This window comes from Haliotis asinina, chromosome 7, assembly GCF_037392515.1.
Source record: "Haliotis asinina isolate JCU_RB_2024 chromosome 7, JCU_Hal_asi_v2, whole genome shotgun sequence".
Taxonomy (NCBI): Eukaryota; Metazoa; Mollusca; class Gastropoda; order Lepetellida; family Haliotidae; genus Haliotis; species Haliotis asinina.
In genome coordinates this window covers 60246573-60273661 of record NC_090286.1, presented here as the reverse complement: position 1 = coordinate 60273661, position 27089 = coordinate 60246573, and the positions used below count along the sequence as shown (strand labels likewise).

Here is a 27089-nt window from a genome sequence, read left to right as displayed (position 1 = left end):
TGTTAATCTGTTGATCACCATACGTTCAATGGTTTTACAGACATAGCTAGTGAGAGTGAGTGACTTAATATTTAACGTCACATCGGCAATATTGAAGCCATATCGTGACGAGAACGATTAATTGTTAAAATACAAATACATTAATAGCACATATATCGTAAAAACCTATCAACGAAGGACAGTAAAACTAACTAGAATATCACAGAGTAAACATTAGTGATCAGACCTAAAACATTGTATCTATAGAGGACAGTACAATATAAAAATGAGCCATAGGTTGCCAACAACTCAAGGTAGATCACCAGACTGAGGACCATGGGGACTTACAGTACATTTGTTTCCTGCATGGACCCTAGTTGGATTCACATCATCCCTTCAGCTGTTAGCAATTTAGACAAACCTAGCCACACAGTAAAAGAACACTTATTCTACGATTAAAAACCTGGAAAACTTAAATTTGCTTCAAATGTTTTGGGACTTACGTACCCTCTCAGGAGGACAATTATTTTACAGTACTTCAACCCCCTTTGAGTGCACAGCCAGTAACGATTTGAGATACTAATTTAAACTTCCAATAATAAATATCACCAGACTGAGGACCATGGGGACTTACAGTACATTTGTTTCCTGCATGGACCCTAGTTGGATTCACATCATCCCTTCAGCTGTTAGCAATTTAGACAAACCTAGCCACACAGTAAAAGAACACTTATTCTACGATTAAAAACCTGGAAAACTTAAATTTGCTTCAAATGTTTTGGGACTTACGTACCCTCTCAGGAGGACAATTATTTTACAGTACTTCAACCCCCTTTGAGTGCACAGCCAGTAACGATTTGAGATACTAATTTAAACTTCCAATAATAAAATATTTATCTATTTACAATTAAATTAACAAATCTAATTCCTTTAAAAATGAAATAATTAAATGAGGACTAATATTGCTAAAAAGATCCTTCATAGTTCGTGATTTAAAATATTGATCCCTTGTGATGGAATACTCGACACAGTAAAGCAGGAAATGCTTGACTGTGATTCTTTCATCATAAGGGATACAAAACGGAGGATCCTCACCATTAAGCAAATATTTAGGTGTATATCTTCTGTAGCCAATGCGACATCGTCGTAAAATAACCTCTTCAAGTCTGGACTGACAACCCAAGTAGGTGTAACCAATATACATGTATGGTTTATGTTATGTATACCTACTTGGGTGTCCCACTTCCTCTGCATCAGATCACGGGTGTAAGCTCTAATGCTAGCTTTGTAGTCAGAATAAGGAATACAAAGTGGTGTCACAGATTGTTGAGTGCTGCCTTAGCTGCAAGATCGGCCATACACGATGGAACCATCGTCAAGATTTGAGCGGACAAGTGATCTATATAGGTGGAGGAGGGTAGCTTGATCACCTCCCCATTTTGAATTAGCAACGACGTTTAATAAATCCAGCGCCTTCAGGCATTTATTTTTAGGGATTTGATATGGGGGAGAAAGGTTAAATGTGAGTCGATGAAAATCAGACCCAAGAACTTTGCCTCCTTGACTTTGATGGGAATGCTATTTAAAAACAATTCTGGATCTTTATGCGGATCTTGTATTTTCTACAGAAATGTATACAATTGTTTTTCGATTTAGAAACTTTAAAGCCGTTTTCTAGACACTATTTGTTTATTTTGTTTAAGCACAATTGAAGTTGCCGTTCAATAGTAAGCATATTTTTTCCACGACAAGAAATATTAAAATCATCCACAAAAAGTGATCCATTGATTAAATCTTTTAAAATCTCGGATAAACTGTTTATCCTGATACTAAAGAGTGTTACAGACAAAATACTTCCATAGGGTTCTCATCGTACTAAATGATCAATAGTACTTCGGTTTTTCCGGAAACCACATTGAATATCTGTGATAAGATTATTCGTTTCCAAATACCAGACTAATCTATTGTTTACCATTCGTTCCATGGTTTTACAAACGCAACTGTTAACGATATAGGGCGGTAATTTGAGGGATCTGTATGATCCCGGCCAGGCTTTGGAATGGGGATTACAATGGCATTGTGGGACGATTGAGGACAATTTCCTGAAATCCAAATACCGTCAAATATTTCCAAAAGTGTCAAAAGACATGTCTCAGGCAAATGTTTCAGTAACTGAAAATGATTGTTGTCATCACCAGCTGCAGTATCATGAACTTGCTCGAGAGCAGTATGTAGCGCATGTAATGAAAATACCTCATTATAATTTTCAGCGTTATTGAAGTCAAAATTAATTCTTTGCTTTTCTTTTCGATTTTTATATTTCTGAAATTCAGGTATATAATTTGATGATGACGAATTTCTGAAAAGAGTTTCACCAATTTTATTGGCAATATCGCCCTTACCAGTTATAAATTTATTACCATCTTTAAGATGTTTAACAGAGGAGTTAGAACCTTTGCTTTTTATTCATTGGACCATATTGCACTCCTTAGACATGGGTGTGCGCGAATTAATGTTGGAAACATATTTCCTCCAAGACTGGCGCTTGTTTTGTTTATAAGTTCGTCGTGCCTTGGCACTCGTAATTTTAACATTATTTAAGTTGTGAACGGTGGGATGTTCACTTTCTTGCTTGTTTACATTCATTGTTGAACCATAGTTTACGAAGGTGAGGAATTGCAGAGGACTTAGGAATTGATTGGTCAGCGATTTCATTTAACTCAGCTGAAAACAACTCTATCGGATCTGATACATTCATAAAGTTTTCCGGTATTAAGTTTTCCATACACAGCATTTCACATAAAGGCCAATTGGCCTTATTAAAATTCCACCGTGATAAAGGGGGATCATCATCAGGTTTGATAGCTTTTTGGACAGTTGGGAAGTGGTCACTTCCGTAAAGGTCATCATGAACAGACCAGTCAAATTCGTTGTAAACATTCGAATCAGCGAAGGACAAATCAAGTGCAGAATAGGTTCCTGTTCCAGGATGTAGATAGTGTTTGATTCGTCATTAAAAACACACAAGCTATTATTAGATATAAAATCCTAAATAATCTGATCGTTATGGTTTGTGCTTGTACTTCCCCATAGAGGGCTGTGCCCGTCCAAATCGCCCATGATGATACAGGGCTTTGGTAACTGATCATGGAGACTTTGGAGATCAGTTTGTCGGAGAACAGATGAAGGTGGAATGTACAAAGAGCACAGAGTAAACGCAATGTGCAGGCTGAGACTAATAGCTACGGCTTGGAGATTGGTATTCAAATGAACATCGCTGTGAATGATGTTACGTTTAACTAATATCGTTGAACCTCTGGAGGAGAAAAAGAGCGATAACAAGTGTATTGCCTTAAATCAAATGTATAAGTATGTTTGAGATACGTTTCTTGGAGACTTACTGCTGACGGTTTAAAGTATTGCACTAACAAGTGTAGTTCATAAAAGTTACGTTTACGTCCTCTACAATTCCATTGTACTAGATTAGCTAAATGGCTCATGGAGGGATATGTATCTAAGGAGCAGTAACGGGAGATACTGCTCTACCTTTCTTTTTGGGTGAGTGACCATTTGAATGGCCACCAGCGCTCACACGGGTGGATACTTCAGTATCCATATCTTCGAGCAATCCATATTTATTATGAAACTGCACTGTATATTTGAGTGCTTTTGGCAATCTGTCAGACTGAATCTGTTTTTTTCTTTGTATCCACTTTGGTAGATTTGGATCATTTGATTTGATTTGAGTCTGTCTGTGTAGATGTTCCTTTCCGTTTTGGTGATGGATCTGTGACCGGTTTGGAACTTGCTGTATTTTATAATTGATCTGAAAGGGATCTGGGATGGTCGGAATGTACCCATGAAAGATCTGTCTGACAGGGTATAGACACCGTGACCTTATTAGTTACTGAAGCATATGATAGACTTTCTGAAACAGTTGCAAGAAGTCTGACTTGTGTTCTGGCATCAGAGTAACTGAGTCGTTTTTCACTTTTTAATCTCTGCACAGTGGCCTCATATTTCCATAGAGGGCAGTCTTTACAAGATGCCATACGGTCTCCTTTGCAATTTAAACACTTGATGGTGTTGGTACATGTTTTTCCATCATGTTAAGGTTCTCCTCATCTCAAGCAAGCTAGCTTATTCCTACAAGAATTTTGCCCATGGCCGAACTTCTGACAGTTAAAACAATGAGTAGGACGTGGGATAAAGAGATCTATAGTCATGGAGAAACATCGAACCTTAATAGAAAGAGGCAGAACTGGGTTGTCAAAAGTCAAAAGATATGTATTGGGCTTGAATACACGGTCATCGTTACGGTATGTGAATCTTTTTGCCTCAATGACACCTTGACTTCTGAGGTGAGATACAGATATGTCAGCGAGACTTCAGTCTCTGTCACGGATTAGTCCTTTGGAAAAGTTAAGTGTCTTGTGTGCTGAACATGTAACTGGAATGTCAGCTAGTTTGGTTGACGTCATGAGATTAATGGCCTGTGACTTCCTGACCCCCAGACCGTAATTTGGAAACATTCTTCCACTCACCATCTTTATCTTGTAGGCCCTTTTCTAACATAAATGTGGAATAGGAAGCAAGGCTTCGTTCACCCTATGCTTCTAAAACAAGAAAGCGTGGCCAAATATCACTTTCAGAATAGAACAATTTCGTCACATCGTCATCTTCATCAGAGTCAAGCTCAGAATCAGATTCTGAAAGTTGCCGGGTTTTTTTTTTTTAATTTTGCTAACTCATAATGAATAGTAGAATGCTTCATCAAATCTGTTCCCTTGCCCACCATGGAGCGCCTACAACGGCGATGTCATGCGTAAGCGGAGTTCCAGCAAACTGACACCAAAGGGTTACAGAAATGATATACTCCAGTTAATCCAAAGGATGAACCAGATTGCCCCATGAGCCACCGCCTTCTGGGAATAAGCTCTAGACAAGAACATAAAACAAATTCATGAACGTTCTGAGTATTCAGAATGAAGGTACCGAGTCAAGATATAACAAAATTACATACCACAGGGCTCGGTGCGACCGGCCGATTTATAGAATCGGGCCCATTCTATCATCCGTCTAGGTGAAGTTAGGGTATTCATTTTCCCATGCCCTCAGCCACCAGGATCCCCTCCTCCACCGACACAGGGGCGCAACCCACGGCAAACAGGCCAGCAATGGGGTGCTGTGGACACATTCTGTCCCGGGTCCACACGGGAGAAGAGCACTTAGCGTTACCCAGCACCCACCACGAGGAGGTGGCTCTTCACGGGTGCCACACAGCTAGTGGGAGATATCAGCCTATAATTCGAGGGACCCATATGATCCCGGGCAGGTTTTGGTATTGGGACTACAATGACATTACGCCAAGAAGGAGGAAATTCCCCCGACGTCCATATTTGGTCAAATATATCTAAAAGTGCCATAAGACATGGTTCAGGCAAGTGTTTCAGTAACTGATAATGTATGTTGTCATCACCCACTGCATTGTCACGAGCTTGCTCAAGAGATGTATATAGCTCATATAGTGGAAACACTTCGTTACAATCTTAAATTTGAATCGAAATTAAGTTTTGTTTTTTCCTGCTGTTTCTGATACCTCAGGAACATAATTTGCTGATGATGAGTTTTTGGCAAGAGTTTCACCAGTTTTATTTGCAATTTTAGATGTGTCAGTTATTAAATTATCACCGTCTTTAAGATCATATTACATGAAAGATCATGTTCCACACCTTAGACATAGGCGTGTGTGAATTTATTTTGGAAATATATTTTTTCCAAGATTGCCGTTTGCTTTGCTTGAAGGTACGACGTGGCTTCGCATTTCATATTTTAAATTTGTTGAAATTGTGGACAGTCGGGTGATGAAAATATTTCTCTGCTTTTCTAGGATTTTTGCAGTCTGCATTAAACCATGGCTTCCCTACATGTGGAGCTGTAGAGGACCTTGGTATGCACTCATCAGCAATTTCAGTTAAAACGTTCAGAATTTCAGAAAACACGTGAATAGGATCAGCCATAACCAAGAAACATTCGGATCGTAGTTTGGATGTGCATAAAGTCTGAAATAAGGACCAATCTGCTTTGGAAAAATTCCATCTTGTGTAAGATAGCAAATCAGTTGGAAATATTTCTGATGGTATCGTTGGAAAGTGATCACTTCCACAGGGGTCATTGTGGACTGACCATTCAAACTCATTGAGTGCTGCAGAGTCTGCAAGAGATAAATCCAGAGAAGAGTAGGTACCAGTTGCAGGATGCAAATAAGTGCTCGAACCATCATTGTATATACACATATCATTATTGGAAATAAAATCTTCCAGTGTTTTTCCCTTAGTGTTAGTATTTGTACCATCCCAGAGTGGATTATTGCCATTAACATCACCCATTATAATGCAGAGTTTTGGAAGTTGATCATAGAGAGCTTGAAGATCAACCAAATGAACTATGGAAGAAGGCGGAATATACAGCGAGCATATTGTAAAGGCAATATGAAGAGCGAGTCTCATTGCAACGGCTTGAAGATTAGTTTTAAGTGTTAGCTGGCTATGAATAACATTTTGCTTAACTTGGCTTGAAGGTTAGCTTTTAGTCTTACTGGGCTGTGAATAACATTTTGCTTAACAAGGATTGATGATCCACCAGTGGCCCTATCACCCGGAGCTTGAAGATCAGACAGGTTAAGTGTGAAAGAAGGCGGAATATCCAGCGAACATATTGTAAATGCAATATGAAGAGCGAGTCTCATTGCAACGGCTTGAAGATTAGTTTTAAGTGTTAGCTGGCTATGAATAACATTTTGCTTAACTAGGATTGATCATCCGCCTGTGGCCTTGTCACCTGGAGGTGAGAAAGAGTGATATGCATCGAACAGACGTAGATTAAAATTGTCTGTCTGCTTCAAATGACTTTCCTGCAGACGAAATGCTGATGGTGCCAGGTCTTGAACTAAAAGATGTAACTCATTAAAATTTGTGCCTTTAGTCCTCTACAGTTCCACTGTACTATATTCCTGGAAGACATTATCGTTTGGGTGGGTTGCTTGGGGATCTACCCCGCACTTTCTTTGAGGGCGACAAGCTATGTGCCCGGGGATGGATGTGATCAGATACATCCATTTCCTCAAGTGATCCAAACTTGTTAAACAGTTTGATTTTATTATCTGACCCCTTTGGTGCTCGATTTGATATCGAAGTTTCTGGCCTTGTCTTGAATTTCGATTTTACAATTTGTTTATCGTTTCTATCAGACTGTGAAGTAGTTGTAGTCGAAGGAGATACGATCTTTTGTGTAGACTGAGCTGCATCTGTCTGAGTAGACTGTTCTGAGATGGACTCAGGAACATCAGGAGAGATAGACTGAGGAATATCTGAATTCACCCATGTCAGGTCAGTCTGAGATGAGCTTGACGAAGTTAGTACTGGCGTAGTTGTTCCTTTTGATAAGGCTTCAGATTTTTTTGTGACAGAGGCGTATGTTTCAGTGTGCTCAGTAGATTGTACAATCTTTCTTGCTGACGTTCCTGAAAAATTCGATTTTGTTAATTTGGATTTGCCTTTTTCCAAATGGGACATTCTTTAGAAAAGGATGAATGATTTCCTGAACAGTTTGCACCTCTTTAGTGAATACTGTCACAATCTTAGGATACATGTGTATTCTCAGCACAGTGAGCACATGTAAAAGACAATGTGCAAGTATTAACACCATGTCCGTACTTTTGACACTTAAAGCAGCGCAGAGGATTTTGAATATTTGTCAACATCCAGATTGCTGTAACCTGATTTGATTGACTTGGAGCTGAAAATGAAAACAGATATGTATTGGTTTGGACAGTCTCATTATTTTTCCGTGTTGTGAAACGTTTGACGAAAGATACTCCTAAGATCTCGGACACTATATCGAGCTCAGTCATGTCTGCTAGAAGATGCTCACGGTCTCGAACTATACCTTTATTTGGTCTCACTGTTCTGTGGGCAGAACACAAATATCAGTTGATAACAGGTTGGTAGCTTGTTTTCTGCTACATTCAATCAGTTGCAAACCTGATCGCAAGCGTTTGATATCTTTCACCTCACCTGCAATGCCAAAGATACCTTTTGAAATTACAAAGGGAGGTAATTTTAAAGGAGTCTTGTCAAAGGTCTCGATATTTAGACAATAAAGCCAAGACCAAAATTACACCAAAAATAATATTTGTGCAATGATAAATATAATTATTATCCATGCACAGGGCTTGGCATGACCAGCCGATTGGTTGAACCGGGCCCATTCAACCACCCGTCAAGGTGACGTCAGGGCCAAAGTGGTGTATTAGGTAGGCCCCTATTGCCCTCGACCCCCAGCATCCCTTCCTCCACCGACACAGGGCCGCAAACCACGACAAACAGGTTGGTGGACCAAATATCCCCCCGGTTTCACAACGGGGTGAACGGCTCTCATCGTTACCCAGCACCCACTACGAGGAGATGGCCGTTCACGGGTACTAAGTAGGATGTAGACTAGATAAACAGTCTGCATCAAATAAGCTTGGAAAGACAAAACTTATTATAATTCTACGACTGCTGTTACCACATGAAAAGATTTAGACGTATTGTAATATTTTTAAATTTAGTCAGTGTAATGTCCACTTGTGGCCTCACCAACTACCAGGGAGGAGAAGAAATCAAACGGGAATGAGCTGTGTTGTCTAGCGCTGTGCCAGGAGCAGAAAGGAAAGGTTTCATTCTTAGTCCAACAGGCAGAACAAGGGAAGACTTCTTGTTATACAAATCCTCATACAGAGGTTTAAAGACACAGTTAAATGCGGGGTTTGACTCTTGGAATATAATTTTGTTACATACTGTAAAGGTAATTACCTTGTGGGACACCATGATCCTGATTATAATGATCAGACAGGGTAGACCCCACTCGGACTTGAAATTGTGTGTCATTTAAAAAGTTGGAAATAAATTGAGACAATCGGCCTCGCAATCCAAGTCATGTAAATCTTTTAAAATGCCATATTTCCATGTAGTGTCATAGACCTTTTCTAAGTCTAAAAAGATAGACACTGCATGTTGTTTTATTAATTATAGCGTTTTGACAAATGATTCTAAACGCACTAAGTGATCAATGGTACTTCTGTTTTTACGAAAACCACACTGAATATCTTCCCGAAGTCCAAATGTCATCAAATATATATAAAAGGGTTTCTAAACAGGATTCGGGTAAGAATTTCAGGAGTTGATAATGTATATGATTAGCTCCTGTGGCAATATCACGAGCTTGTTCAAGAGCAGTATGGAGCTCATAAATAGAGACTGAATATTTCTTTATAATATTCATCATTATTTGAACTGAAATTTATAGCTTTCTTTTTTTGCCGTTTTTTATATATTTGGAATTCAGGTACTTAATTTGAAGAAGAAGAGTGTTTGGCTAGGGTTTCACCACGTTTATTTGCAATATCTGATTTGTTAGTCAATAGCTGATCCCCACCTAAAAGGTGTTGAATGCAGGATTTAGTGCCCTTACCCTTGATTTTCTGAATCATGTTCCGTACCTTTGATATCGGTGTACGTGCATTGATCTCTGATAAGTACATTCGCCAAGAATGGCGTTTACCTTGCTTGAAAGTACGCCGAGCTTTAGCATTGAGAATGTTATATTTGTTCAAATTGTGGACCATAGGAGTGCGGCGGAAATAATGTTCAGCTTTTTTCCCAGCCTTCCTAGCCTGTTTGCAATCATCGTTGAACCACGGTTTTCTAATGTGTGGAGTTGCAGAGGACTTAGGGATACACTCATTGGCTACGTTTTTCACCTCATCAGTAAAACACTTTATAGCGTCAGCAACATCAGTGAAAAGTTCAGGTTTAAGTTTGTCAGCACAGAGAGTTTCATATAAACCTTCATAAAATTCCATCTGGATGATGGAGGAACATCAGAAAGGGTTACAGGTGTTAGAACTGTAGGAAAGTGGTCACTTCCACAAAAGACGGACCCAGGATGTAGATAAGTGTGTGAGCCGTCGTTATAAATGCATAAATCATTATTTGTAATGAACTCTTCAAGTAACTTCCCTTTATTGCTTGTGTGCACACTACCCCAGAGTGGGTTATGGCCATTGAGATCACCCATAATGATGCAGGGTTTTGGAAGTTGGTCGTAAAGTGCTAGAAGATCAGTTATTTGAAGCAACGGTGTTGGGGGAATGTAAAGAGAGCACAAAGAAAACACAATGTGCAGAGTTATTCTAATTGCAGCAGTCTGAGGATTGGAATAAAGTAAAACAGGGTTATGAATCACACCCTGCCTAACTAAAATGGAAGATTCACCAGTAGCTTTAGTCACTGTGGGGAGAAGGAATGGTAGGTACTGTACTGAAGTAAATCAAAGTTATCAGTTTCTTTAAGGTAAGTCTCCTGTAGACATATTGCTAATGGTTTATAATCTTGTATCAATAAATGCAAATCATTGAAACTGGTCCGAAGACCTCTGCAATTCCACTGAATAATTAAACTAGAAACGCTCATGTTAAAGGTGGCTGTACAGGGGATCTGTGTTTCCCTTTTCTAGGTGACTTACTGGTGTTGCGCCGATGAGGGAGAGGAGATACATCCATGTCCTCTAAGTTTTAAAACGATTCTGTATCCGTACAGGGTCACACTGACCGTTTGGAATACGATCAGGACGATTAGAATGGTCTATTTGTTTGGTCGGCGTTTTCATATCAGACGATGGTTTTGGTACCGACTGCGGGTTCACTGTTGACGTCACTGGTGAGGGTTACACAACTGTAAATGGATCATCCATTTGAGATTAAGAAATAGACGACTTTCGATGAGGTGAAGTCAGGATCGGAGTAGAGGACTCCATCCATATATAATCAGTTTGACAACTGACTGATAATAAACCGGTCTAGAAGTTGGAGTTGAGGCAGCTGCATAAGATGTGCCTGGTTTTTCAAGTGAGTGAGTGAGTGAGTGAGTGAGTGAGTTAACATTTAACGTCACATCGGCAGTATCTCAGCCATATCGTGACGAGAACATTTAATTCTGAAATGAACTATATGCCTATTATAAAACCTGTCAACGAAGGACAGTAAAACAACTAGAATATCACAGAGTAGAGTATAAAACTAGTAACTATACCTAAAACAATTTATCTATAGAGGACAATACAAGATAAAAATGGGCTATAGATTGCTAACAACTGAAGGTAGATCACCATACTAGGGACCATGGGGACTTACAGTACCTTGGCTACCTGCATGGACCCTAGCTGGATTTACACCATCCCCTCAGGAGTCAGCAGTTCGGGAAATCTAGCCATTCAGTAAAAAGACATTTATTCTACGATTAAAAACATGGAAAGTTTGAATTTACTTTAAATGTTTGTGGACGTACGTACCCTCTCAGGAGGACAATAGTTTTACAATACTTCAACCCCCTTTGAGGATACAGCCACCAACAAGCACAGTTACCAATTTAAACTTCCGATAATAAAAATTATCTATTTACAATTCATTTAATAAATCTAATTCTTTTAAAAATCCAATAATTAAATGAGAACTGATATTAGTAAAAAGGTCCTTCATACTACGTGATTTAAAATAGGTATCCCTTGTGATGGAATACTCCACGCAGTCAAGCAAGACATGCTTGACCGTGATTCTTTCATCACAAGGGATACAAAACGGAGGATCCTCACCTTTCAAAAGGTATTTATGCGTATATCTGGTGTGACCAATACGACATCGTCGCATAACGACCTCTTCAAATCTGGACTGACAGCTCAAGTAGGTGTAACCAATATACGGTTTTATTTCATGTAATTTATTTATACCTACTTGGGTGTCCCACTTCCTTTGCATCAGATCACGTATATAAGTTCTAATATTCGCTTTGTAATCTGAGTATGGAAGAAGAAGTGGTGTCACAGATTTGTTGAGTGCTGCCTTGGCAACAAAATCGGCCATTGTGTTCCCTGAAATGCCTACATGGCTGGGTAACCAACAGAAGACGATGTCGTATTGGCCAGTAGCAAGATCATTATATAATTCAATAATTTCAATTAAAAGTGGATGTTTACAAGAAAGATTTTTAATCGCCTGAAGGCAAGAAAGAGAGTCGGAATAGATTATATATTGTTTATGTTTATGGCGTCTTAGAATATATTTAAGAGCTGTTAATATGGCGTTAGCCTCAGCGGTAAAAATAGAACTGTTGTCTGGTAATCTAGAAGATATTGTTCTGGATCCAATGACAGTGGCACAAGCTACTGCGCCACCGTCCTTGGACCCATCTGTAAATAAGGATTTATAACTGCTATATTTATGTTTCAATTGATTATATTCTTGTTTATACTGTAATTCATTAGTTTCCGATTTTTTAAATGCGGTCAATGTTAGGTCCACTTGGGGCCTAACCAACTGCCAAGGAGGAGAAGAAAGAAGACGGGAAGGAGCTATATTTTCCAGCTCAATGCCGGCAGCAGCAAGACTCACTGGAATATAATTTTGTTACATACTGTAAAGCTAATTTGATACGTCGCTGTTCAAGAGATGGCTCATCGGCCTCAACGTACATGCTGTCAACAGGTGAAGTTCGAAAGGAGCCAAGACAAAGTCTTAGACCTTGATGGTGAACAGAATCTAAAAGTTTCAGGTTCCCTTTACAGGCTCCACCATATACAATGGAGCCATAATCAAGTTTTGACCGGATCAGTGATCGATAAAGTTGCAGGAGGGTAGTTTGGTCCCCTCCCCATTTAGAATTTGAAACGACTTTCAACAAGTCAAGTGCCTTCCGGCATTTAGTTTTGAGGGATTTGATATGTGGTAGGAACGTTAAATGCGAGTCAAAAATTAATCCCAAGAACTTGGCCTCCTTTACAACTTTGATGGGAGTGCCATCTAGAGACAGTTCAAGGTCCTTATGTGGCTTATATGTTCTGCAAAAATGTATACAATTAGTTTTCGATTTAGAAAATTTAAAGCCGTTTTCAAGACACCATTTATTTATTTTGTTTAAACACAACTGCAGTTGCCGTTCAATAGTATGCATATTTTTACCTCGGCAAGAAATATTAAAATCATCCACGAAAAGCGATCCATCAATTGAATCGTTTAAAACTTTTGACAAACTGTTGATCTTGATGCTAAAAAGAGTGACAGATAAAATACTGCCTTGTGGAACACCCTGATCCTGATTGTAATGATCAGACAGGGTAGAACCCACACGGACCTGGAATTGTCTGTCATTTAAAAGGTTGGCAATAAATTGAGGCAAACGACCTCGCAAACCAAAGTCATGTAAATCCCTCAAAATACCATGTTTCCAGGTTGTGTCATATGCTTTTTCAAGATCAAAAAAGATAGACACAGCATGTTGTTTATTAATCAGTGCGTTTTTAACAAATGACTCCAGTCGCACTAAGTGATCGACAGTACTTCTGTTTTTACGGAAACCACACTGTATATCTGTGATAAGATTATTTGTTTCCAAGTACCAAACAAGTCGATTATTTATCATGCGTTCCATGGTCTTGCAAACACAGCTAGTTAGTGAAATAGGTCGATAATTGGACGGATCCGTATGATCACGTCCAGGTTTAGGTATTGGTATTACTATGGCGTCACGCCATGACGGAGGAAAGTTACCCGATGTCCAAATATCATCAAAAATATTGAGAAGCGTTTCTAGGCAGGATTCTGGTAAGTGCTTCAGGAGTTGATAATGTATGTTATCAGCTCCTGTAGCAGTGTCATGAGCTTGATCAAGAGCAGTATGGAGTTCATGAATAGAAAACGTTTCATTATAATCTTCCCCATTATCAGAATTGAAATTAACAGTTTTCTTTTCTTGTTGTTTTTGATATTGCTGAAATTTAGGTACATAATTTGAAGAGGAAGAGTGTTTAGCAAGGGTTTCACCCAGTTTATTAGCAATATCTGATTTATCAGTAAGCAATTGATCTGCATGTTTAAGATGATGGACAGTAGATTTAGTACCTTTACCTTTGATTTTCTGGACCATGTTCCATACCTTGGACATGGGTGTCCGAGAATTTATTTTGGATACATAATTTTGCCAAGATTGGCGTTTGTTCTGTTTAAAAGTACGCCGTGCTTTAGCATTTAAAATCTTAAATTTATTTAAATTATGCACCATAGGATGGCGACGGAAATAATGTTCTGCTTTTTTCCTTGCCTTCCTAGCTTGTTTGCACTCATCGTTGAACCATGGTTTTCTTATGTGTGGAACTGCAGAGGACTTTGGTATACACTCATCAGCTATGGAATTCAGTTCATCAGAAAAAGATTTGATAGTATCAGAAACGTCAATAAAACGTTCAGGTTTAAATTTTTCAGCACACAGTGTTTCATACAAAGCCCAGTTAGCCTTTTTAAAATTCCGCCTTGATGATGGAGGAACATCAGATGGAGTTACAGCTTTTAATATAGTAGGAAAATGGTCACTTCCACACAGGTCATCGTGGACTGACCATTCGAATTCATTTAATAGTTCGGAATTTGTCAATGACAAGTCGAGAGCAGAATACGTCCCTGTGCCAGGGTGTAAATATGTGTTGGAACCATCATTATAAATACATAAGTCATTGTCAGAACAAAAGTCCTCCAAAAATTTACCTCTAGTGTTTGTATTTACACTACCCCAGAGTGGGTTGTGCCCATTTAAATCTCCCATTATAATACAGGGCTTCGGGAGTTGGTCATATAGAGCTTGGAGATCAGTTTTAGTGAACGTCGAAGACGGCGAAATATAAAGAGAGCATAGCGTAAACGCTACGTGTAAGGTAATTCTCACTGCAACAGCCTGCATATTAGTATTAAGTGAAACAGGGCTTTGAATAACGTTTTGTTTGACTAAAACGGATGATCCGCCAGTAGCTCTATCACCCGGAGGTGAAAAAGAATGATATGCATTAAAATGACGAAGGTCAAATGTATCTGTTTGCTTTAAATATGTCTCTTGGAGACATATCGCTGAAGGTGTGAAATCTTGGACTAATAGCTGTAATTCATGTAAATTAGTCCTCAATCCTCTGCAGTTCCACTGTACAATATTAGTGGAATAAACTATCTTTTGGGGGGATTTATTGGGGATCTACCCCGCACTCTTTTGGAGGGCGACAAGCTATGTGCCCTAGAATGGACGTTTTCAGAAACGTCCATGTCTTCAAGAGACCCGTATTTATTAAACAATTGAACTTTATTTTGTGACCCCTTAGGAGCTCTGCCACTTTGTTGTTTTGAAACATCAGGCTTAGGCTTAGATTTACCTTTAGCAGTTTGTTGTCTATCAGTTGTAGATTGAGACTCAGTGCGTGACTGCGAAGATGATTTATGATCAGAAGAAGACTTTGATGTTCCAGGAAGTGATTCTTCAGTCTGTGATGACATAGCTGGGTATAGAAGTTGTGGAGAGTCACTGTTGACCCAAGTCAAGGTAGTTTGGCAGCTTGTAGATGACTTTGTTATTTTAGAGCTGCGCACAGATGATGCGTTTGCTACTGTAGCATAACTTTCTGGAAGATCAGATCTCTTCACCAGTTTTTTTGCTTCAGAAAAAGAGATGTTTTGGGTATACTTTATTCTGTTTATTTCCATTTGCTCTCTCCAGATTGGACACTGTTTCGATGAAGATGAATGGTCACCTGAGCAGTTGGTACATTTCTTAAAATCACTGTCACAATCTTCTGTTGTGTGTGTTTTCTCACCACAGTGAGCGCACACAACAGACAATGTACAGGTATTTACGCCATGCCCATACTTTTGGCACTTGAAGCATCTCAATGGATTTGGAATGTACGTTTCCACTTTGAGTTGACAGTAACCAGCCTTTATTGATGTGGGAGCAGTCGGAGAAGAAAAAGAGAACAAATAGGTGTTTGTTTGTTGGATCTCATTGTGTTTACGGGTAGTGAAACGTTTCACATACAACACACCTTGTTCCTTCATCTCTGAGGCAATATCAATTTCCAGCATATCAGCAAAAAGGCGGTCTCGGTCTCTCACTATGCCTTTGCTGGTGTTAAGCGTTCGGTGGGCAGAGACTGATACGGGAATGCCAACAAAAGATTTAGTTGACAGGAGGTTATTTGCCTGTTGTCTCTTACTACATTCAATAAGAAGTGAACCTGTACGCAAACGTCTAACATTTTTAACATCTCCTGCTATGCCTTGTACGCCTTTTGAAACAGCAAAAGGGTTCAGCTTCAAGGGAGTCTTGTCAACAGTCTCAAGTACTATAAAACGTGGCCAATAGTCAATAGATGTGGACGGTCTTTGATCATTAACATCAGGATCCATGTCAAGAGGACGTTTTTTCTTGGTCATAGGGGTTTCGGAAGCCATAGTTAGTGTTTTAAGGTTCATCATCCGAGCTCCCCACCCACCACGGAGTATCACAAGGACAATGCTAAAAACAAGTGGGTCTCCAACTTGCAGCACCAAGGATACTCGGATGATATACTCCAGCAGAAAAGTTATAAATAGCTAATCCACCAGATTGGCCCATGAGCCACCGCCTTCTGGCATAAGACTCTAGGCAAAGAGCAAAACATCACATTGCAAATCATTGACATCTGATATGTATAAATGTACCGAGTCCAAATGTAAAACATTTTCAAATTAAACGTACATGTTTAACGTACATGAGTGACGTACAAGTCCATACACAGGGCTTGGCGTGACCAGCCGATTGATAGAATCGGGCCGATTCTACCACCCGTCTAGGTGAAGTAAGGGTCGAAGTGGTGTGTTGAGCAACAGGAACACGGTTCAGGCTCCTACTGCCCTCAACCACCAGACTACCGTCCTCCACCGACACGGGACGCAACCCACGGCAAACAGGTTGCCCAATTCGGTTGCTCCTTGCAACCAGCAATGGGGTGCTATGGACCTAGTTGACCCGGGTCCACACGGGGGTTTGAACGGCTCTTTGCGTTACCCAGCACCCACCACGAGGAGGTGGCCGTTCACGGGTGCCGGTTTTTCAAGAGCTGGTACAAGTTTCCTTGCTTCCAAAAAAGAGACATTACGTTCATGTTTTATTTTCGAATTGTTTTACTGGCGTTCCCATGTAGGGAATGTTCTGGACGAGAAAGGATGATTTCTAGAGCAGGTTACACACGCTGGAGTTTATCACAGAATTTGCCATCTTCACACTCACAAGCAGTCGGGCTGCGGCATGATTTAGCGTCATGGCCAAATTTCTGACATCTGCAGCACCTCAGGGGATTATTAAGTGACAATATCCAGCCTTCAATTACCAAATGTAAATAAATAGGTATTTGCCTTTATGATGTCATTTTCTCTTTTGGAAGTGAACCGCTTAACAGCAGTTTCACCTTGTGAACGTAATTCTGAAATGATGTCACTCTCATCCATATCTGAACGGCAACGTCCCACATCACGGACAATACTTTTGCAACTATTGAGTGTCCTGTGAGGGGAAACCTCCACAGGAACATTAGCCAGTGATTTGGTTGAAAGAAGTATTTGTGATTGGATTTTCTTTTTATACTCGATCAGAAGAGGAGATCCAAAACGCAGCTTCTTGATTTCCTTGATATCGCCAGTTAAACCTTCTATACCCTTTGCAACGGCAAAAGGATTCAATTTTAGTGGACCATCATTTGGTGCTGACATGACCAATATGATCAGGATTTGGGAGAACTTCTTGAATTTCATCCTCAGGAGATAGTTAATCATCAGATTGATATGAACGTTTTTTCAGTGGGAGTGCCATATTGGTATTAGATATGATTCACTCTCCTAGCTCCCCACCCACCACGGAGTGTCAACGGGGACGATGCCTACTGTATGCGGGTCTCCAGCACACGGCACCAACGATACTAGGAGGGTATACTCAAGCAGGAAAATATCCCCAAAAGATAAATCCTACCAGATTGGCCCATGAGCCATCGCCTTCTGGGCATGTAGACTCCAGACAAATTTATATCTGAAATATTTCTACTAAAGTAATGCTTGACAAATCAAAAGAGTCGAAGCCTAAAAGTAACAATACAGTTCATTCAGAATATAGGTTATTGTGCAAATACAAGTGATGCATAGGGCTCGACATGACCAGCCGATTTGTTGAACCGGACCCATTCAACCAACCGTCTAGGTGAAGTCAGGGCCAAAGTGGTGTATTAGGCAACAGGAACGCGGTTGCAGGCCCCTATTGCCGTCAACCACCAGGATCCCTTCCTCCACCGACACAGGGCCGCAATCCACGGCAAAAGTGTTGGTGGACCAAGTATCCCTCGGGTCCACAACGGGGGTGAACGGCTCTCAGCGTTGCCCAGCACCCACCACGAGGATTACGGACATTGAACATCATAAGACGAACATAACATTTTCTTGCATAGCTGACCTTGTGTACCGTAAAGAAAAGCTGGGTATGTGTCTTGCTAGGAATAATCTGGACCTTGTTTCAGATTCCACCCCGATCATGAAGGAACTCTTCATTGCCGTATTACTTTCAGATTTGATATTGACCCAACAATCCGCCATACAGTATGGAACGTTGGCTTGGCCAGGGTATTCGCTGGAATGGGTTGGCTCGTGCAACCTGCATTCATTCAACGCATTGCGTCAACAAAGTCACTCAAGCACGCGAGATGGTGTGTATGCAATTATCTAAGTATGTATGTGTGTGTGCATGCACGTTCATGTAGTTATGTTTGTTTGTTTGTGTGTATGTGTGTGTGTGCGCGTGTGTTTGTTTTGCAGCACGTACGTACAAAGGTATGTATGTCTGGATGTCTGTGTGCTGCATTTATGAACGTTATGCAAGCCAATTATGCCGTGTTATGTACTAAGTTTAGGCTAAGTTTAGGCTTAGTTGTATAAATGTAGCCATATGCTTCAGGGAACTAATCTACACTATACATTTTGCAAAATATTCTGCTAAGGGTATGGTTTAAGAACACTGTTTTCATTTGATTCGATGTATTGTAAAATGAATTCGTAACGTTCAACAGATCATTGGCGTGATTTAAATAATGATGGTGAAATCAAAACTTTCCAAAACTTAACAAGCAAACGCAGCTCTTCACATGTACGACAAGGGCACATGCTTTTCAGCAAAATAATGCATGATCCTCGTGCACTTCATCTCTAGTAGGTTCACTCAAGTTAGTGGAGAAATCAATCTTGACATTGTATATCTATTATACATGACATATATGTGTGTTGTAAGAGAGTCTAAACTTACGTAAGTTAAGGTTTATACAAATATATACGTGTGTCGTGACTGTGAAAGAAGCAAAACTATATGTCTCTTTGAAAGGGCGATGCTGCTTTGGCTAACGTGCTCTCTGGTGTTTGGATCACTCACAATCTTCAGCGGTCTTGTGGCTTTTAGTTACTACGACTACAAAAGATGTGATCCCATTGCATCAAACCAAATCGACAGCCCCGACCAGGTACATGATTCTCTTTGATTGGGATTGTTTCATAGTGCCGTTGCGACCCGTGAAGGTCCAGGGTAGAATCGGCCTTCGGCAACCTATGCTTGCCATGAATGGCAACTACGCTTGTCGTAAGAGACAACTAACGGGATCGGGTAGTCAGGCTCGCTGACGCAGTTGACACGTATGCAGATCAATGCTCATGCTTTTGATTACTGGATTGTCTGGTCCAGACTCGAATATTTACAGACCGCCGCCATATAGCTGTAATATTGCTGAGTGCGGCGTTAAACAAAACTCACTCGTAGAACCGTTGCAATGATCATTAAAGGTCGTCTCATAAACTGTAAATGGAGGTTTGCTGGAACTTTCATAGTTTCCAAAGCAAATTCTTAGCAGTTTGGTAATGTTGTATCTGTGGGTACATACCACATTCCTGTCTGCCAGCTATGATGTGTCGTTGATTCTTCTATTAAGAGTGTGCATTTTCTGCTGTACCTCAGATTCTATGATCATAATGCTTTGCATATGTAAACCTCAATTTATTCCCCTTACTGTTCTACAGATTTTACCTTTCATGATCATCGACATTTTCCGGAACCTGCCAGGAATGCCTGGCCTGTTTCTTGCAGCAATCTTCAGTGCTTCTCTCAGGTCAGAATTATATGCTATCAATGTAATCCAATAGATAAGCGATAACAGCACATTTTTAGTTGTTTTATTGATTAACCTAAAGGAGATAACAGACGTCAGTGCATTTGTACTGTTGAGATTGACATCCAGTGATTGAGGGAAAAATACCAGCGCCTTGAGCATGCACTAGTGCGTGGATATATGCACTCTATATAAATATCCTATATCTATCTATCCATCTATCTTTCTAAAATACGAAATGTATGCAAAACAAAATGTAATGATAACTGCTTGTTGTGGACTTACTGAATGTTTTGAAAGTACCCATATATGTTCTACACAATGGTTAGCTAAAAGTTGCAAGACATATTAAAGGGTTAAATACCACACAGTTTAAATAGCTAACCTGATGACATTTAAATTTATGAATGTATGTCTTCAAATCCAAAATTGTTCAGTATTTTCTCCTCAAATTTAGAGCTATTATTCACTACCTCTCCACGGAAACTATTTGTGTCGTGTGTTTACTGATCATGTGTAACACCGTCAACTAATATGAAGAACTGAACTAATAATCTATGTGTGTAAAGAACGCTGCAGTCTTATGATCCGGATACTGGTGAAGATGCCCCCCTTGCTTTAGCCAATATCAATAGAGTCCTTTGGGAAAGGCTGAAGATGGGGTTCACTCGCTGAATGGCACAGCGTATGAATTATAAAGATACATGTATCTGCATTTCCAACTCAAGGTCCACCTTTACCGGAGACGTTAATCCTTATTCTGTACACAACTCCAAAGGTAAATTTTATCACAGGAAAAAGGGCCATCTCTGTTGTTCTTCTAACGAGGGATTTTAGAATCATACATAAAATATAAAACGTCATACCACTTGACTTAGTACTGGTATGTTGTGACTAGCTGCTAACACTATTTCATATGTTTCAGTTCGTTGTCGTCAGGACTATCAGCTCTGTCAAACATAACATGGGAGGACTTTGTAAAGCCCCAGTGTCCTTCTATGTCGGAGTTTAAACAAATGGCTGTCGTCAAATTAGCAGGTGGAACCAGCCAGAAAGGATGTTTCAGTATAGTTGTGGAGGTTTAAATACCTACGTATAACAAAAGGACACTTGAATGGTTATATTATGGTACACTGAAGCCTACCTTATTCGAATATCTCTAAGATCAATTACACGAAGGAAACAGGCAAGCTGTCCTTTCATTCCTGATGTTAATAAAACTGTTTCTATATTGAAAAAGGATTACGTAAAGTCGTGACAGGTTGGAGATGAGATGCACTGAAATAAAGACCCGAAAATGTCCATCCGCATATTGATAACTATGTCTTCACTTTTCTCTCCTCAGTGGTGGCGTGGGGAGTTTTGATTTGTTGCCTGGCGACATATGTGGCCTCCATTAAATCCATCACAATACTCCAGGTGAAAATATACTTAAACATTGCTACTCTCTCACTAACACGTATTTGTGTCTGAGTCTTTTGTATTATTGCATACTATATGCAGCTATCTTTGAAATGAAAAGAAAGATTCTGTTTCAGATCTATTTCAGTGCCTCGTCAATTATTTCTGGGCCAACAAGCAGTCTGTTTTACCTCGGCGTCCTCTTCCCATTTGTTAATACAAGAGTAGGTATATATTGATAATATGTTGTTACATATACCTTTTGTCTGGAAGAGGATAATACATGCATATATACAAACATTTTGTAACTAATAAGTATTTCAAAATCTTTCCAGAGTGCCATTGCTGCACTGTTGGTTGGATTGAGCTTTCTAACGTGGCTGGTGGTCGGTGCCAGTGTTTCCCCAGGGGTGAGGCAGTCACCGCCTCTCCCCTCTGCCCCGACAGATCACTGCCTGAATGTCAACCTCACTCTGCCACAACCCATGACGATACTAAATTCGACCAATCATACTCAGGAGATATTTACTGGGTAAGCATGTAGATATTCTGATGAGGAAACATGGTTTTCATTGATAGTATACGTGCATATTCACATTCCGCGTCCTCGGAACAAGTGTCTGGGTATGTCTTAGTGAGATGTATTTGAAAAAACGTGTTTGTAATACCACGGGATGTGGTGTCTATTGGTGTTTCAACAATAAAATGTCTGGTTCACCATTTATCTTGTATGAGTAAGGGTAGAAAACACCTGGTATCGCGATTGATGTTCAATGATATGTTCAATGATAAGTTCGTATTTCGCCGCTATGTTGGCTTTTACTCCCAGTGGAATCTATGTTGCCGGAAAATGGACATATGAAAAATGTTGTTTTACATTTCAAAACTACAAGTCTGCTCATAAATGGATTATATAATAATGCATTCCGTATCGTCCCTCCAACAACAATGACGTGATGTTTTATCCCAGGATGTACTGGAGCTCACAGCGTTGTTATTCTGATTTGTTAGAACAAAACCAAATTCTTATGTGTTTTCTTGACAGGTCAGGACTCGACAACTTTTACAGCCTCTCCTATACTCTTTATCAGTGTTTCGGATTTCTCATCGTGCAGGTGTTGGGAGTTACTGTCAGTCTAGCCACAGGTATGTGACCATATCAGCCGAATGTATCCGTTGTAAATACATCATTGGTAAGCTGCTAAATATCGCAGCCTTCCTTTCCTCATATTGCTTTTGGAGATATATATTACCACTGAGTCGTTTACCTGCAGGTGGTAACAAGGCGAACATCAACCCTCTCTACGTAAGACAGTACTTCTGGAGACAGAAACCTGCTAACGAACATGTGATGGTAAGTAACACAAGAACACAAAGCCAGCTTTGTAAGCCTTACACATAATTCTTTGTGGCTGCAACATGAAATGTTTTGCTTTTACTTTGTCTTTCCCACTTGTTATCACAATATTATCTGTAACATAATCGTGCAATTATAAGATTATGCCTTTAAAAGGAAATAGATTTGTATCCGATTTTTTATTGAAATTTAAATTGGTAGATAAAGTTTGGTAAGTGCGATTATAAGCGGCACATCCCCGTATGGAGTTGAAGTAATGTAAACATGTTGTCATCCGAAGAGCGTATGTAAGACCATTTCAATGTGCCACTTCTGCTCTGGTTTTTAATCGTAGAACATATGTTCTCTTAATTTGGATAGTCAACAATCTTATAAGATCCGGGGAGATGATGACAGGGCCCATGCAGGTAGCCAGTAACTGAAAGTCCCCGTGGAACCCAGTAAAGTGATCTGCCTTCAGTTGTTGGTGATCAGTTGCCTGTTGGTAAAATGTACCGTTAACTTCAGTGCGATCATCTATTTATTTAACTGTCCTTTGACTTTAATGAATATTATCTAACTGTAAGTATTAAACATATATACATCCTTTTATGTGTATCACTATGAATAAAACTAACGTGTGGTCAACTTTGTTAGGACTATTCCGGTGAATTTCTTCAATATATGTAAGAGGCGACTAACGGGATCGGGTGGTCAAACTAGCTGACTTGGTTTACACATGTCATCGGTTCCCAATTGCACAGATCGATGCTCATGGTGTTCATCACTAGATTGTCTGGTCCAGACTCGATTCTTTACAGACCGTCGCCATATAGCTGGAATATTGCTAAATGCGACGTAAAACTAAACTCACTCACTCACTCACTCACTCACTTCAATATATGTAATAAGAGCTTCTTTGTTTCAATGTCCATGAACACACTTTTAATGTTTTCACCACATTGATATTGCTTACCTTTATTGCTTCGTCATGTTTATAATGCGCTGTCTGCATGAAAAAAACCCGTCAAGGACCAAATATTCCAGCTTGAAAGCAATACACGATCTAAACGTGTGATAAGGTAGCGAAAGTAGTGTATGTTTATTGGTGCTTCAATAACCGAAAATTCAAGTGGATATCTGCAGCTGTGTACTTCCACATGAGGTGACGTTGTTGTTAGCTGTATTGGACAAATTACTCAGTTTTGATATCAAATTGCTCTTTGCAGAGGTCTCTCAGCACTCCAGACACCGATATGGAGGACCCCACAGGTCTGCTTGACGAACAACAGGCAGAATCATCCATCACATCCTGAACTCTCTGTACACTGCGACTACTATTCAATTCAGGACAGCCATTGTCCAAATATGTTTGAAAACCAAACACTATGTAGCCAAGCCATATGAGATTAGTTGTTATTATTTAATCTGCATTCCTAATCTTTATCACTGCCGCAGTGTACTTTCCCTTGTAACTCTTTGTCACTTTCCTTAATTACTGCATATGCTATATATGACATTTTGTATATTGAACAACAGGTTTTCAAACTGGTGTGATGTGGAGGACAAACAGTATGAAGAACAATCTGGAAAGACCATGGATAATAATATCTTTGCATTGCAATCTCTAAGACAGAAATGTTTGTCAAAGTGTAAAGAGCGTTGCTATTGTTTATTCATAGACTTTTCAAAGGCATTTGATAGTGTCCAGCATCACTTCTGGAAATATGTATTATTGCAGAGAGGTGTGAGGGACAAACTGTTTAACATCTCTGTACAGTCAATTAAAGGCAACTGTCATTATTAAATAAGTCTTCACTATTTGAGTACTTTGTGTGTACGAAGGAACCAGGCAGGGGTGTATGATAAGTCCACTATTGTTCACTTTATTCCTGATTGATGGTTGATAACTATAAGTCAAACAATTGCAAAGACATTTTTGTGAATGAGTATTGAGTTGTTAATGCTTGCTTATGACATAGTTAATGCTGGAGACTCTGTGGGACGACTATAACATTAAATAAACTGTTAAACAGGATAATATGGGTTGAAGGTTAGATAAAACTAAAGCCATCATGTTTCGAAGATGTGGTGTAATAACAAAGAAGGAAAAGTGGCATTATAATTGCACTCCTTTTGTTAGTTTACAAGTATCTTGGAGTGTTGTTCACCCCTAAGTTCTCGAGCTCACGTTTGGTCAGACATACCCTAGCACAGCAGGGAGAAAAGGCTCTGTATATTTTACTTGGATTTTTAAGAAGATTTCAGTTTAACATTAAGGAATCTATGTTTCTGTTTGAGAGGTTGGTTTCTCCTGTCTTATGTTATCATCAAGAGTTTGGGGTTTTGAAAGTGCCCAGGTTTTGGAAAATGTCCACTGTAAATTTCTAAAAAAAATGTTCATGTGAATTCAAACACTCCACCTTCAGTTTTATTTGAAGAGTTGAGAAGATATCCCCTGCGTGTAACAACCGTTTTAACCTAATAAAATACTGGTTGAGAATTTATAAAATGTATACAACTAGATATGCTAAGGCTTATCTGATGTTGTGTCAGTTAGATCGAGTTGGTGACACACATGAGCAACAAGTATCAAATATTGAACACACTTGACTTTGATATAATCTGGCAGGAGCAAGGTGCTGCTGATGTCTCTCACTCTCTCCTAAAAGGAATCTCTAAGAACAGCTTTTAGTAGATTCAGATGTGGTACCCACAATTTGTCTGTTGAAACAGGTCAGAGGGGAGGACTTGCTAGAGAGGACAGAATATGTAAATATTGTTTTGATAATCTGAATGTATCTGCCGTTGAAGATGAAGTACACTTTACTACTTCATGTTGTTTGAATAGCGAGATGAGAAATAAGTTCCTAACGTGTACTTGTTCAATGAATTTATGTAATGGAGACAAATTTAAAAGATGATACAATGCCGGAACCTTTACCGCTGTATATTTTAAAGTGTACACATGTTAAAGGCTGAGGGAGAAAACTGAAACATTTTACTGATGCACCTTTTACTGTTTTGATACTCTTACGAGATGATAAATATGTTCTTGTCATGTACTTTACAGGTGAGATATGCAAATCATAAGTCCGACAGCTGCGAGGGAGAGAACTGAAACATTCTACTAACGCTTCATTTTGTTTTCATAGTCTGGTTCTAAAATGCATAGTGCACACATTTTTACGTAATTACTGTTAATTAAACGTTAAGAAATATGTCTCAGCCATGTATTTATGCAAAGATTACATGCAAATAACAAATCTGACAGCTGTACGTTAACAGCCGAGGGAGAAAACTGAATCATTTCACTAACGCTTTATTTATTGATTGACAATCTGAATGTAACTGTCATAAAAGAGGAAGTGTACTTATTAATTCATGTTGTGAGTACAAGTGAATTGAGAAACAGGTTCTGTACAAGCAGCATATGTTATGGAAAGAATTTTATAATAATTATATCTCAAAATCATTAGCATCTATATTTTCTAAGGGAGACAACCGAATTATGATATATTACATTTGGTAATGGGAAATTGAAAATTCACAGAAATGTTGATGATATATGTAGATACATTTGTAATACTTGACTTGAAATACACGGGTACTTTGGGCGAAGTAATCATAGGTGAACGTCGAAGGAAATGATGCACATATGTTCAAAATATAATATCTGCAGCCGATGATGTAAAAATTGTTAGGAAGCTTTTCAAATTGAAATGATGGGTTCACCCAGAAAGTTTCGGCAAATCCATACAAATTGTTGCAGAGTGATTAGAATGGTAGCTCACACTGGAGTGGAAATACGAAATTTATCGGCAATATGAGAAAGCCGTAGCAGTGGTGAGAGGGATATATTCAGTGATAACAATATTCACGTATCATCAACACTCTCCATGTATATTAATATGTCATGATAAAACATGGATCAGACATGCTACAGGTTTGCATTCAATATGATACATTATTGAGACATTATTGATACACCACATATCTAATTACCTTTTTCTGTCAGAATGTGTCAAGATACCAGTTCATCTCAGGCACTATTCCAGCTCAAATCTTAAGAATGAATCATATATACTGAACGGAACAACATGCTAGGTATTTGCACATAGTAAATGTACAATTACTTCATTGCGTTAGCCCAGATGACATTGGATTGCCAATGAGTGTTTTGAGCAGAGTAGGTCGATGTGCAACTTGATAGTGATGAAAACAATATGCAGAATGAGTTTATATAGAAGGTGGAATGATGACGCAGAAATGGTAATCAGTAAGTAGGAGAGAG

General features: G+C 39.3%; 1 protein-coding gene across 4 annotated transcripts in view; it reads left to right on the top strand.

Moving 5' to 3' along the window:
• Positions 1-26168, top strand: part of LOC137290806 (sodium-coupled monocarboxylate transporter 2-like) — a 121118-nt gene extending 94950 nt beyond the window's left edge. For 2 of the 4 annotated variants that reach the window (XM_067821939.1, XM_067821940.1), the window contains exons 8-17: positions 18478-18615; positions 19284-19419; positions 19970-20058; positions 20984-21096; positions 21404-21477; positions 21597-21683; positions 21795-21991; positions 22505-22605; positions 22734-22813; positions 24025-25307. In XM_067821939.1, coding sequence (XP_067678040.1) covers positions 18478-18615; positions 19284-19419; positions 19970-20058; positions 20984-21096; positions 21404-21477; positions 21597-21683; positions 21795-21991; positions 22505-22605; positions 22734-22813; positions 24025-24111 — 1102 coding nt within the window. In that variant the 3' untranslated portion in view covers positions 24112-25307. Of the gene's footprint in view, positions 1-18477; positions 18616-19283; positions 19420-19969; positions 20059-20983; positions 21097-21403; positions 21478-21596; positions 21684-21794; positions 21992-22504; positions 22606-22733; positions 22814-24024 lie in introns of all 4 variants that reach the window. The other 2 variants (XM_067821942.1, XM_067821941.1) reach the window with 2 other exon arrangements.
• The last annotated feature ends 921 nt before the right edge of the window (positions 26169-27089 follow it).